The sequence below is a fragment of the Rhinoraja longicauda genome, chromosome 2 (assembly GCF_053455715.1).
Source record: "Rhinoraja longicauda isolate Sanriku21f chromosome 2, sRhiLon1.1, whole genome shotgun sequence".
NCBI lineage: Eukaryota > Metazoa > Chordata > Chondrichthyes > Rajiformes > Arhynchobatidae > Rhinoraja > Rhinoraja longicauda.
The window spans coordinates 39,021,717-39,037,090 of record NC_135954.1 but is presented as its reverse complement, the minus strand read 5'-3'; the positions used below and the strand labels follow the sequence as shown (position 1 = coordinate 39,037,090).

At 40.8% G+C, this 15,374-nt stretch overlaps 1 protein-coding gene across 3 annotated transcripts in view; it reads left to right on the top strand.

The window, feature by feature from the left end:
* Positions 1-15,374, top strand: part of dnah5l (dynein, axonemal, heavy chain 5 like) — a 243,879-nt gene that overhangs the window by 126,438 nt on the left and 102,067 nt on the right. For all 3 annotated transcript variants that reach the window (XM_078417775.1, XM_078417784.1, XM_078417793.1), the window contains exons 55-58: positions 2,073-2,227; positions 3,394-4,058; positions 6,629-6,909; positions 8,455-8,670. In XM_078417775.1, coding sequence (XP_078273901.1) covers positions 2,073-2,227; positions 3,394-4,058; positions 6,629-6,909; positions 8,455-8,670 — 1,317 coding nt within the window. The remainder of the gene's footprint in view (positions 1-2,072; positions 2,228-3,393; positions 4,059-6,628; positions 6,910-8,454; positions 8,671-15,374) is intronic.

Genomic DNA, 15,374 nt, shown 5'->3' with positions numbered 1-15,374 from the left:
AAATTGTTTTGACTATGGTAATGCCAATTGTGACTGATCTATAGAATTAAAAACTGGAGACTCAATTTTTACATCTTTACTTGGGAATGCTTATGACCTCACAGTCAATGGTAAAGATAAAACCTTACGCTAAATCTTAAACCCAGGAAGTCCTACATCTAAGGCAGTTTTGGGTGGGTCGAGGATGACTTGTTTCCTCCATAGTAGTTTGGGTTTTGAGGTGGCTGATGAGTCAGTCTGATACGGGATGCACAGGCTCTGCCCAGGAATAACAGGCTGATGTTCTGGTGTTCTCAGTTCACATTTTGCACTTATCTTCCCTCAGTAAGTCTTGGAACAATTCAGCCCTGCAGATTAGCTCCACTTTAACAAAATGCCCTTTGCAGCTGAGGTGATGTTGCAATGAGGACAATTGAGAAGAGGGTTAGTGCAATGAAATAACTTTGTTTGACTGCAATTTTCACTGGAATTGGATTATTGATGAAGATCATGGTTTGCATGTCATTACGTAGCAGACTGGAGATACTGTTGAATTTTAATGGAGAGCCAAGTTGGAGAATGATACTCAATAACCCCTTCATATGGGCATATCGAAGAAAGCCACTTATTCTGACTGATACAGTTTTATTGGGCTTGAAACTCTTGAAAAAGTGGTAATGACCTAATTTCTTGAAATCCTACAGTGCTTTTGGTTTAGATGCTTCCCCACTGCTATTGGGTAAGAAGTTGCAAGATTTAGGTTGAGCAATAGACAATAGGTGCAGGAGTAGGCCATTTGGCCCTTCGAGCCAGCACCACTATTCAATGTGATCATGGCTGATCATTCTCAATCAGTACCCCGTTCCTGCCTTCTCCCCATACCCCCTGACTCCGCTATCCTTAAGAGCTCTATCTAGCTCTCTTTTGAATGCATTCAGATAATTGGCCTCCACTGCCTTCTGAGGCAGTGAATTCCACAGATTTACAACTCTCTGACTGAAAAAGTTTTTCCTCATCTCAGTTCTAAATGGCCTACCCCTTATTCTTAAACTGTGGCCCCTGGTTCTGAACTCCCCCAACATTGGGAACATGTTTCCTGCCTCTAACGTGTCCAACCCCTTAATGATCTTATATGTTTCGATAAGATCCCCTCTCATCCTTCTAAATTCCAGTGTATACAAGCCTAGTCGCTCCAGTCTTTCAACATATGACAGTCCCACCATTCCGGGAGTTAACCTAGTGAACCTACACTGCACGCCCTCAATAGCAAGAATTGTGATAGATTTATAACTCTGGATGATGTGAAATTCAGATTGATGTTCCCTTGTGCCTGTTTCCTTGTTCTTCATCATTTGTTCTTTAGTTTACAAGATTTTTGTTAGAAGGCTTCTGGAGGCTTATCAAATTATGAGGGCCATTTTACCAAGGATAGAGGAGTCCAAAACTAGAGGGGATACAGTAGGTTTAAGGTGTGAGGGGAAAGATTTAAAAAAAGACCTGAGGGATGTATTTATGGAACAAGCTGTCAAAGAAAGTGGTAGAGGTGGACACAATCACAACATTTAAAAGACACTTCGACATGTTTGAAAGGGATATGGATTAGACACAGGTAAGTGGGATTAGTTCAGTTCAGCATCTTGGTCAGCATGGACAGATTGGACTGAAGGGACTGTTTCTGGCCTCTACAAATTTATAACTCTGATGCAACAAGGAATAGAAAATGGGATATCTGGGTTTTTTTTACTTGGAAATGTTTCTATCTTTGCAAACACTGCAAAAAGTATATTGGCTCCATTAAAATTTAATCTCTCAATATCCTGGACTAAATAGCTGTTAAACTAATAGGAAATTAAGAACCTGCTGATCCAGGTACATTTTCAGTGACCAGCCTCTCAAATATCTAAGATTTACAGTTTTGATTTGAGTTGTAAGTCTTTATGTATTATTGTTGCACTTACCTATTAATTTGTTATATTTTTTTATAAATCCTGCAACATTTGTATTATGTAGTAGAACAATGTTTGAGAACATGTGCAGTAAACAGTAAAGTTATTTACTTCTGGTTTTAAAATGCAATCGTTTGTTGTTAAAAGGACGCCATGATACATTTGGTAAAGATATCCCGTATCATTCGAACTCCACAAGGAAATGCTTTGCTGGTAGGAGTTGGTGGATCTGGAAAACAGAGTCTTACTAGACTGGCATCATATATTGCAGGATATCAATGCTTTCAGATTGTACTCACAAGGTAAATGCACTTTAAAATCTGTTTAAAATCAAGAAATTGATACAGCCATGTTGAATTTCAACCATCAAACATTTGAGATATATTGATGCATTGGCAATGAGGAATGTTATCATGTAACCGGGACAATGATTTCATATTTATTCATATCTTCATGTTTCCTTCCAACATAGAAGGATGTTACTTGGCCCATCAGATCAGTGCTAGTTCTTAGAGCAATCCCATCATCTTCATTCCCCCACTCATTTCCTCGTTACGCATTCTCCCCCACATGCTCATCCTTGATTCCCCAATCACCCAGCTACACTGGGTGTTATTAATCTACCAGCCAGTGTGTTTTGGGGAAATTGAAGGCAACCTGAAGACACAGAGAATACCAGAGGTCAGAATCAAATCCACGACACTGAAGCAGCACTACCTGATGCACCATAGCGTTGGCCTTAATAGTGATCAAAATTAGAAAAATAACTTTTAAAAAAAGTAAGTCAGGAGTTGGTTGGCTCCACCAAACAAGCCTGACTAGTTACAGGTTCCCAAATTCCCTACAACTGTGGTAACCTCTTGAACAGATTTGTTTATTTTCAAAAAGCATTCTTTGTTGCTTCTTTTTCCTATTTTACATCCTCCATGCTTGCTCATGTTGGATGAATACAGAATAAATATCAAGACCCTTGCGTCCGTTATGTCTTCTTTGTACTGCTACAGTGTATCTATACTTTCTCAGTCAGGAAAAACTTTTTCAGTCAGAGAGTTGTAAATCTGTGGAATTCTCCGCCTCAGAAGGCAGTGGAGGCCAATTCTCTGGATGCTTTCAAGAGAGAGCTAGATAGAGCTCTTAATGATAGCGGAGTTAGGGGGTATGGGGAGAAGGCAGGAACGGGGTACTGATTGTGAATGATCAACCATGATCACATTGAATGGCGGTGCTGGCTCGAAGACCGAATGGCCTACTCCTGCACCTATTGTCTATTGTCTATAAGTTCCTCTGTCTATCTTTCCTAAATTAAAAATCATCTTAAAACTTTGACAAGGCTTTCAGTCACCAGTTTAAACTTTGTCAGGTAACATCTGTTTTCTATTGATCTTTCTGAAGTGAAATGGGGAAATATGATGGTAAAGGCAGTATAACCCATGTGGAATATCATCTCATAATTATATTTTTGTTTTAGAACTTACAATACAAGCAATCTAATGGAAGATCTGAAGATTTTATACCGTATTGCTGGACAGAAAGGTTTGGGGATGGCATTCATATTTACCGACAATGAAATTAAAGATGAGTCCTTCCTGGAATACATGAACAATGTTCTAGCCTCAGGTGAAGTCTCAAACCTTTTTGCTCGAGATGAAATTGATGAAATTACCCAAGACTTGATTACTGTAATGAAAAAGGAGTATCCAAGACGACCACCAACTGCTGAAAATCTCTATGATTACTTCCTTTCAAGAGTGCGTAGTAATTTACACGTTATTCTTTGCTTTTCTCCAGTTGGGGAGAAGTTCCGTACTCATTCATTGAAATTTCCTGGCCTGATTTCTGGTTGCACCATGGATTGGTTTCAACGTTGGCCCAAAGATGCCCTTGTCGCAGTTGCTCAGCATTTCTTAGCTTCTTATAAAATTGAATGTACACCACAAGTTAAGCAGAGTATTGTGAACACCATGGGGACATTTCAAGATACCGTGGCAGAGAAATGCATTGAATACTTTGAACGATTCAGGCGTCAGACCTACGTTACTCCCAAATCTTACTTATCTTTTATTGGAGGCTACAAAACCATCTACGGTGAGAAATTTGCTTACGTGGAAATGTTGTCGGAGAGAATGAAGACAGGTGTGTATTTATCTATTCAATTAATATGTTGACATTCATAAGCTATAGTTACCTTATAGGCAGACAACTTTGGCATCCTTCTGTGTGGATGTGGTATAGATTCTTAAATATTTTTAAAATTGATTCAGAAAACTGTGAGAAAATTGAAATAGGTTCACGTTTCATTTTTAAATAAGCAGAAACATAAATATTTTATCAATATTTATTGAATCTAACAGTATTATTTTGTATCAATGCTACCTATAAATTTAGCAGCCAATCTGCTCACAATTTAAATAAAAAACAAAATGGATGACAAGTTGCAAGATCCATCCCTGACAGGCCTTCCTATCAATATATTTCCTGCCTTATTGTCTGCATTTACGTTTAATGACTGGAAAGAAGTTGCATTTGTTGAGAAACAATTAGTAAGGGAACAAATCAAAATTTGAATCATTCCGTGACCATGGCATATGTTAATTAGGAAGATGACAGGATATTAATCAGTTCAAATGACTGAGCAATGAATTGATGTCTGCCAATAAGTAATTGCTCTCTTGCATTCATCAGGAGACATGTACTGAAGCATGAATTCAAAGTCATTATAATCTCGTATCAGTATTAACCATATTGCCATTGCCTGGTCAGCAGGGGCAAGGGAAGGGGTGAAGAGTAGTGGCAAACAGAGCCTCTGGCCCCTCAATAGTTATCTGAAACATTTAACCTGAGATTATAGACACCCATGTATACATTCCCCAACTTGGTTCCCATGCCTTCAGCAACCCTCAAACACCAAAAGCTAGCAAATTCTAGAAACAAAATACATTTAGATGTGATGCTTTTCCACTCTTGGTGGAAACTGTAAAAGTTGCCTTCTAAAAATTTAAGCTTCTAATTTTAATGGAGAACTTTCCACTGTCCCTCTCAAAGCTGGAATAGCTAGAAAAATAAATACATTTCATACCTGGAAACTTTTACCAAGATGCAAGGAAGAAAAAGAGATGCCATGAAAGTTAGAAAAGGTGAACTGTATTAATTCAACATTGCACACGTTGTGCACTTTTAAATATGTACTTTATGGATCAGGCACTTGACTCACAAATAAAAATCTTATATTCAAATCTGTCTGATGTTAACTGATCTTGTAAGCAAATGTGTTACCACTGATAACTTTGGAAAGCACATTTAAATTCAATAACAGTCTTATACATTTGTATTACCAGGAAAATTACCATCAAGATGTAAATCTTAAGATGTGATAATCTTTTTCCACCCCTCAACAAAATTGTCAAGAACAGAGAAAATGGAACATGGGCAGGTTTTAAGTCTTGGGGAGGGTTGGTTTGGGATATGTCAGCATAGATTGGATGACTTGTTACCCAGTTGTTTTCTTAAGGAAAACCTTTATTTTAGATTCATTTAAAATAATTATTGACAAAGTGAGCATTTATTTGCTCTCCTTAATTACCCTTGACAAGGTGCTGTGGAACTGCTGTAGCTTTGTTGGTTTAGGGGAGGCATGTAAACCCAATGACAATGAAGAATGGTGATATTTTTCAAACTTTGGATGATGTGTAACTTGGAGGGTAATCTGTAGGTGGTGATGCTCTCTTACACCTGCTGCCCTTGGTGTTCTTGGTTGTAAACGTGCTGTTGTAGTTGTCCAGGTGAGCAAATGCATATACATGTCACAGGCAAAATGCACGGTGTGCTGGTGAAGGGAACGAATGCTCAGATGAACACAGGAGTGATGCTCAGATAGGCTGCCTTGTCCTTTATGAACTTCTCAAAGATTGTTGGAAATGCACCTATCGTGGCAAACAGGACAATCCCATCACATGCCAGAAGTGTGACATGTGGGATGTTGGGGTGTCAGGAGGTGAATCATTCACCACAGGATATTTAGCCTCTGATCTGCTCTGATAGCCACTCTATTTATCCGCCTGCTGCATCAGCAACATGAATCATGAATTTATTTCCCTCGCTACAAAGTGCTGCATAACTTGCTATGTTTTTCCATCATTTTTTGTTTTTATATCATTCTGAGTGAAAATATTTGCAGTGAACCATGTTATTTTTCAGGGTATTGACCTGGACTTCCACACATTTATTATCTTTGACCAATAACTTTGGATTGACTCTATTGAGTTATTGACAAGATCATGAAGCAAAAAACTCTAAAAGTAAAACTGGAACGTTCATATGGTGTCTGAGCATTATGTGAATGTTTCAGTTTCACTTTTAGAGTTTTCTGCTTCATGATCTAGTCAATATCTCAATAGAGTCAATACAAAGTTTTTGGTCAAAGAGAATAAATGTGTGGAAGTCCAACTATTCGGTCATATTAACAGCTCTGTTGCTGCTGGACACTTTCATAGTTTTGTGCATGAAAAATAAAATAGCATTTCTTAATAAATAGAATGAAGCAACTGCACACTGACACTTTCTCAAGAAGTACATAAGGCTGCTTCCCAACACCTTTACAAATGACTTACAAATATAGTTCTTAAACATATTATATGCATGTACTGAGCAGGTTGTATGTTCATTTCAGTACTTGCTCGCTCCTTAACGTTTTCTTTTCTGTGTAGGTTTGGCAAAACTTATGGAAGCTGAGGTGTCAGTAAATGAACTATCCAAAGAACTCGTGATTAAGGAAAAAGACTTGGCGGTTGCTTCAAAAAAAGCCGATGAAGTTCTGCAAGAAGTGACCTTAAAGGCACAGGCAGCTGAGATTGTTAAAGCCCAGGTTCAAAAAGTGAAAGACAAAGCTCAGCTCCTTGTGGATGAAATAGCCGCTGATAAACGTGTAGCTGTAACAAAACTGGAAGCAGCCAAGCCTGCACTAGAAGAAGCTGAAGCAGCTTTACAGGTTTGTTACCAATATTTGGATATTTGTAACCAATAAATGCAAGTGAAATGCTGTTGATTTTGAATTTCTTCTATTACATTCTGAAATTTCTGCTTCTTTTCCTGAACCCAAATATTTATTCAGCTGTTTATTAAAAAAAAGTTATTTTACTTTGCCATTGATTGATTTTGATTGGAATTCATTACAAAATATGTGCTTGGTGTGGTTCTAATACTCAATGTGAATAGAGAATGCAGATACCTTTTAACAAAGGTGCCGACAGGAACGACCTGGGTGGTCTTCTTCATCGATCAGCTTCTACCTGTTTTCCTTTGCTGCATATTGCAACACTGGAATCAGTAATGCAGTGAGATCAAATGCCAGTGTATTTTATCTCCTAGTCTCCTGCCAGACTTGGGACTGAGTCCAGCACAGCGCACAATCATGGATCTTGTAGTAGTTTGTATGTAGCACCTTGGATTTACACCTACCATAGATGTTTTACATAGTGTGATCCCCTTCACTTGAATGAAGTTGCTGACCTGGGTTTAAAAAGTAGGTGAAAATAAATAATTTCCCTACTATTATTTAGTTTAGATTTAGTTTAGTGTATTATTACGTGTACCGAAGTACAGTAAACCTTTTTCCAGCCAGCGGAAAGACTATACATGATTACAATCAAGCCGCCCACAGTGTACAGATACAGGATAAAGGGAATAATGTTTAGTGGAGGAAAATGTCCAGAAAAGTCAGATTAAAGATAGTCCAACAGTCGCCAATGGCACAGGACTGCTCTCTAGTTGGTGAAATGATGGTTCAGTTGCCTGATTACAGCTGAGGAGCAACTGTCTCAAAACTGTATAGGTTTTTACACTTCTGTACCTCGTGCCTGATGGGAGAGGGGAGAAGAGGGGAGTGTCCAGGATGAGACTCATCCTTAATTCAATTTATTTTTTAATCTCAGAATTTAAGAAACATTTTAGAAATAATTGAAAAGGCCTCTGACAGAAAGACCATCATAAAGCCAGCTTAGCACCACAGGGGTGATGCTTCAGCCTCTGATAACAAAGGGCAGCTGGGTTCACTGCTAATCTTGAGTGCAATTCAGGTGTATTTGAAAGAAGTTCTTTGTGTTGCTGATATTGCCATTGAGAGTGTGATTGTCTATAGAGAGAGTAGAAAATTATGATTACAGTTTACAGCTTATCACTATCGCAAACCTAGCCTCTCTCAATCAGTAATATTCCCTTTGTTCAATCCATTCTCCATCTCTGTCCATTTTCTCTATTCAACGTCACTGCTAATTTAAAACTAACTTGTTTCCACTCTTTCCCAGTTCTGATAAGCAGTCAGAGATGTGAAAAAAAATAGGGTTTTCTTTTGTGTCCATGAGTTTTCCCTGACTTGCTGAGTATTTCCAGCATATTCAATTTTTGGGGATTTTGGATGTCCCACAACTGCAGTTTTTTTCTTGATTTTCATGACATTGCATTTACTTTATTTGTGAATGAATGGTTAAAGCTCTTGTCAAAAATTATGATTTATATTGTTTTTAAATATTTGCAGACAATTAAACCTGCTGATATTGCCACAGTGCGCAAATTAGGCAAACCACCTCACTTGATCATGCGAATCATGGACTGCGTGCTGCTTCTTTTTCAAAGAAAAGTAGATGTTGTAACTCTTGATCCAGATCGTCCCTGTTTGAAACCTTCCTGGGGTGAAGCTTCAAAGCTGATGAACAACTCTTCATTTCTCCACATGTTGTTGACATTCGCAAAGGTAACCAGCAGTTATTGTTATCTTCTTTATGTGAACTTTTCTAATCTATGTTCCACGCTCCATACATCAACTGCTGTTGAGAGAGTGACTATTTGACCTGATTCCACACTTACGCATTGATCTGCAGGATTCCCTATCTCCTCTCCCTTTTCCAGTCAGTAAACAAGGGATCCTTACTGATTTGAAATCATGATTGTTTGCATTGCTGCTGAATTGCATAAAGCAAATTGACACTGAAGTGTTAATATTTTAATTTTCAATAAATTGTGAAGACCTATGAACCTGGGTATTTTATCTTTTTGAAATATTTTAATGTTAGCTCCTTGACACTACTAATTCGCACTGCTTTTAGTGCTCAAGAAATTCTACACAATTGTTCCAAAATCCCACTTGTTAATAGTTGCAATTTACATTGCCTTGAAATAATTTTATTGCATGGTAGTAATTTTAAATAATAGTTTGTGCGTGCTAAATTACAGGATTGTTCTATTTAAATTGTGTCATGATCATCAGAATAAGTAGAAAAGTCATATCATTAATCTGAGCTAGAGCAATCATACTAAATCTTCAAGTGTTGCTATATTTAGAAAATTAGAATATAAGCAAATTCTACCTGCTTAGTTTGACAATCACAGTGTACATTTTTGATCCAATTTTTTCTCTCTTTGATGGCTTTTCATTTCCAAGCAAGAGTTGCTACATAAATGCTACTGTATGCTAGATAGAGCTCTTAAGGATAGAGGAGTCAGGGGGTATGGGAAGGCAGGAACGGGGTACTGATTGAGAATGATCAGCCATAATCACATTGAATGGTGGTGCTGGCTCGAAGCGCCGAATGGCCTACTCCTGCACCTATTGTCTATTGTCTATTGTCTATGTTCGCATGTCCCTGGCACTGTACGAAGTGTACTGGTCTGCCATTTTCAGCAATGGTGATATCAGCAATGGATGTGACTTGCTCTCAGTGACATACTGATATAAACATTTGGTGAGTTCAGAATGCATCTAATATATATCCAAGAGAAAGCACAGAATGGATCAATGGCTAATTTAACAGGGATGCATTTGGTGAGGATGAGGAAGTGCAGACATAGGAGATTAAATTGGTTTACTAATCGGGCAATACAGGATTGGCGTATTGATCATCGTATGCATCATTTTAGTGGTGGCAGTTGATATTGGCTGCTGTTTTATCATGACTGCTTGTATGCAGCCAGCACCAACTACTTTGATCACATGCATCAGCAGTGGGCTTGATAAAGTGGGCTGGTAACCTGTTCTTCTTAAAGTGGAGGAGCTAAAATTGAATGATACTCCTTTTATAAACTAAATATAAGTTGTAAAACAGAAGAGTAGCTGACTTATGATAGAATGTGAATCATGATTTTCACATACTGCACCAGAGATCTTGGTAGAAGAAGTGAAGTGGAGGCATCTGTATCAGCAGTGGGGCAAACCTCTCCCCGAAAGGCACAACAATCTCCCCGAAATACGAGGGGAATGAGGATCTAGTGGAAGGGAGGAACTGAAGGAAATCCACATTAGTCAGGAAATGGTGTTAGGTGAACTGTTGCGACTGAAGGCAGCTAAATCCCCAGGGCCTGATGGTCTGCATCCCAGAGTACTCAAGGAGGTGGCCCTAGAAATTGTGGATGCATTGGTGATCATTTTCCAATGTTCTATAAACTCTGAATCAGTTCCTGTGGATTGGAGGGTAGCTAATGTAACCCCACTTTTTAAGAAAGGAGGGAGAGAGAAAACAGGGAATTATAGACCAGTTAGCCTGACATCGGTAGTGGGGAAGATGCTTGAGTTAATTATTAAAGAATTAATAATGGCGCATTTGGATAGCAGTAAAAGGATTGGTCCAAGTCAGCATGGATTTATGAAGGGGAAATACTGTTTGACTAATCTTCTCGAAATTTTTGAGGATGTGACAAGTAAAATGGATGAAGGAGAGCAGGTGGATGTAGTGTATCTGGACTTTCAGAAAGCCTTTGATAAGGTCCCACACCGGAGATTACTGGGCAAAATTAGAGCACATGGTATTGGGGGTAGGGGATAGACATGGATAGAGAATTAGTTGGCAGACAGGAAGCAAAGAGTAGGAATTAATGGGTCCTTTTTAGAATGGCTGGCAGTGATTAGTGGGGTGCCACAAGGCTCAGTGCTGGGACCCCAGCTGTTTACAATATATATTAAGGATTTAGACGAAGGGATCAAATGTAACATCTCTAAGTTTGCAGATGACACAAAGCTGGGTGGCAGTGTGAGCTGTGAGGAGGATGCTATGAGGCTGCAGGGTGACTTGGATATGTTGGGTGAGTGGGCAGATGCATGGCAGATGCAGTATAATGTGGATACATGTGAGGTTATTCACTTTGGTGGCAAGAACAAGAAGGTAAATTATTATCTGAATGGTGTCAGATTAGGAAAAGAGGAGGTGCAATGAGACCTGGATGTCCTTGTACATCAGTCACTGAAAGTAAGCATGCAGTTACAGCAGGCAGTGAAGAAAGCAAATGGCATGTTGGCCTTCATTGTGAGAGGATTTGAGTATAGGAGCGAGGAGGTCCCACTGCAGTTGTACAGGGCCCTAGTGAGACCACACCTGGAGTATTGTGGGCAATTTTGGTCTCCGAATTTGAGGAAGGACATTCTTGCTATTGAGGGAATGCAGCGTAGGTTCACCAGGTTAATTCCCGGGATGGCGGGACTAACATATGATGAAAGAATGGATCGTCTGGGCTTATATTTACTGGAATTTAGTATGAGAGGGGATCTTATAGAAACATATAAAATTCTTAATGGATTGGACAGGCTAGATGCAGGATTTTTTTAATGGATGTTGGGGGAGTCCCGAACCAGGGGTCACAATTTAGGAATAAGGGGTAGGCCATTTAGGACTGAGATGAGCAAAAACGTTTTCACCCAGAGTGTTGTGAATCTGTGGAATTCTCTGCCACAGAAGGTAGTGGAGGCCAATTCACTGGATGTTTTCAAGAGAGTTAGATATAGCTCTTAGGGCTATCGAAACCAAGGGAAACCAAGAGAAAGCAGGAATGGGGTACTGATTTTGGATGATCAGCTATGATCATATTGAATGGCGGTGCTGAATCGAAGGGCCAAATGGCCTACTCCTGCATCTGTTTTCTATGTTTCTTTGTTTCTCGATCAAGTGATAAGAGCATGATTACTGACCAAGGCAATTCAACGAAATGGGATGAGAAAGAGACATAAGCAAGATGGTGGGAAATAATGTCAGCAATATACCTGAAAATTTATTGTTCATTCCAAAAGGTTGCAAAGGTACTAACAAATGTTGTTCTGCTGCTTATATTAGGCATCACTATGTCAGAGGAGACAGAAAGGCTGGAAAGGGAATGGGATTGCGAATCAAAGTGGCACGCAACAGGAAATTTAAAATCAGCCTGTAAACTAAGCACACATACTCCACAAATCAGTCATTTGGTTTCTCCTGTGTTGTTTGGTTTCTCCTGTGTTAAGGAGGCCTCCTTGTAAAAATCAGTTCCAGTTCACCAGGTTGGAAGAAATGCAAGTGAACCACTGCTTCACCTGAGATAAACACAAAAAGCTGGAGTAACTCAGCAGGACAGGCAGCATCTCTGGAGAGAAAGAATGGGTGATGTTTCGGGTCGAGACCCTTCTTCAGACTGCTTAGGCATAAGGGAAATGAGAGATATAGATGGTAAAAACCTTTTTACGCACGGTTTGAGACGGGTAACACCACCAGCTCGCCGTCTAAAAACAGCACCGAAGGGGCGCTGGCTAGCGAGGCTGGAGGGGGATCCACCGCCGGGGATGTGCACACATTCTCGGTGTCCGAGCATGAGGTGAGGTGGGCTCTGACGCGTGTGAACACGTGGAAAGCTGGAGGCCCAGATGGTATATCTGGGCGAGTACTAAAGTCTTGTGCTACTCAGCTTGCTCCAGTGCTCACCACAATATTCAACCTCTCCTTGGCAAAGTCCGTGGTCCCTGCATGCTTCAAAAGATCCATCATTGTACCGGTGCCAAAGAATGCCTCTCCAGCGTGTTTAAATGACTACCGACCAGTGGCCCTCACCTCGGTTGTCATGAAATGCTTTGAGAGGCTAGTCAAGAAGCACATCTGCGCCCTCCTTCCTCGCAACATGGACCCACTACAGTTCGCATACCGTCCGAACAGGTCCACGGATGATGCGGTCTCCCAGGTTCTACACACCGCTCTCTCTCATCTGGACAGCCAGGGGGGCTATGTGAGGATGCTGTTCATTGACTTTAGTTCAGCATTCAACACAATAGTCCCCAGCAGACTGGTTGAGAAGCTGCTGGAACTGGGGCTTAGCACCCCTCTGTGTGCCTGGGTCCTGGACTTTCTCACTGCCAGGCCCCAAGTGGTCAGGATGGGGGAACACACATCTAGCTCCCTCACCCTGAACATAGGATCCCCCCAGGGCTGCGTCCTTAGCCCCCTACTGTACTCCCTGTACACACATGACTGTGGGGCCAGGTTCAGCTCAAACTCCATCATCAAGTTTGCTGATGACACTGTGGTGGTGGGCCGGATCTCCGACAACGATGAGAAGGCCAACCGGGAGGAGGTGGCTGATCTGGCACTCTGGTGTCAGGACAATAGCCTCCTCTTGAATGTCACTAAAACAAAGGAGCTGATTGTGGACTTCAGAAGGGCTAAACATCCAAGGACGTACACGCCACTGGAGATAAATGGGTCTATTGTGGATAGGGTGAGCAGTTTCAAATACTTGGGAGTCCGCATCGCAGAGGATCTGACGTGGGCAACGCACATTGCCACACTGGTGGGTAAGGCTAAGCAGCGCCTTTACCACCTTAGACAACTGAGGAAATTCAGAGTGTCTCAGAGGATCCTTCATTGCTTCTACTCTGGGGCTGTAGAGAGCATCCTGTCCGGCAACATTACAGTCTGGTTTGGGAACAGCTCTGCCCAGGACAGGATAGCCCTGCAGAGAGTAGTGCGTTCGGCAGAACGCACCATGGGAACTACACTCGTCCCCCTGCAGGACCTATACATCAGGAGGTGCAGATCCAGAGCAAGCAAGATCATGAGGGACCCCTGCCACCCCAGTAACAGACTGTTCCAGATGCTACGATCAGGCAAACGCCTCCGCTGTCACGCTGTGAAAACGGAGAGGATGAGACGGAGCTTCTTCCCACAGGCCATCAGGACTGTCAACTTTTATAACCCCAGAGACTAAATTTTTTGTCGACAATAATAGTAACTTATTAACTTTATTTATATGCTGTAACTGTAATTCTTTTTGTGCACAACCCGCAGGCATTGCCACTTTCATTTCACTGCACATCGTCTATGTGTATGTGACAAATAAATTTGACTTGACTTGACTTGACTTAATGTGGAGAGATAAAGAACAATGAATGAAAGCCCTACAAACAGCTAACAATGGGTTGTTTCCTTTATCATCGTTACTTTTTTGCATATCTTTCATTCATTGTTCTTTATCGCTCCACATCACTGTCTATATCTCTCGTTTCCCTTATCGCTAACCAGTCTGAAAAAGGGTCTCGACCTGAAACGTCACCCATTCCTTCTCTCCTGAGATGTTGCCCGTTCCACTGAGTTACTCCAGCTTTTTGTGTCTATCTTCGGTTTAAACCAGCATCTGCAGTTCCTTCTTTCACACTGCTTCACATGGAATGATTGTGTAGAACCCTGGATGATAGGAAGGGAAGAAGTGAATAGACATATGTTGCGTCTTCTCCTATCACATGGAAAGGTGCCTTAGATAGGGAGTGGTGGGTGAGGTCAGAAGAGTAGACCAGGGAGTAGTGGGGTAGTGAAGGCCTATTATATAACATGGATGTAGTGAAGGAAGATAAGGATGTGACGTGGATTTATTGGTGAGGGGGTGTTTAATTTTCAAATACCAAAGCTCATTTCACCACTCCTTCATCATGTACCTGCCGATTAAAACCTAAGTGCAGGTCAGCTCTACAATTTGTCTAAATTTATCCAGATCGGGGATGAATCTAGATCAGGGATTTTGAGAGTCTCTTTCCTTACATGAATGCTGGTCCACTGAATTCCTCACAACAGTTTTTTTAAGGTCCAGATTCCAGCAACTATAGTGTCTTGTGTCTCCTCTTTGGTTTGAATCTGATTGATGGATTTGTACTCAGACTATAATATAATTCAATGAAATGATCGAATGCTTATGATGTATTCCGTACCGTGTGTGTTATCTTGCTGTATTTAATTACTGATTGCAATCCAAGAGCTCAATGAATATTAATTTAAATATAACATGTCAGGGGAAAATTAGGAAGTCAAAACACATTTGATTATTTGATTGAGTCTAAGGATTTAATGAAGTTCCTGGGACCCTTGGATGCAAGCCTGCAGAGTGGTGTAGAGGTAGCGTTGCTACCTTGCAGCACCAGAAACCTGGGTTCCTTCCCGACTGCGGGTGCTGTCTGTACGTTGAGTAATCCAATTTCCTCCACACTCCAAAGACGTGCAGGTTTGTAGGGTAATTGGCTTCTGTAAATTGTCCCAAGTGTGTAAGTTAGAACTAGTGTAACGTTGGTCGGCGTGGACTCGGTGGGTTGAAGGGCCTGTTTCCACGCTGTATTTCTAAACTAAACTAAAATTCTCATTCTGTGTCCTCCTGTCCATTTTGTAGTGCTGTCGGCAGCACTAATTC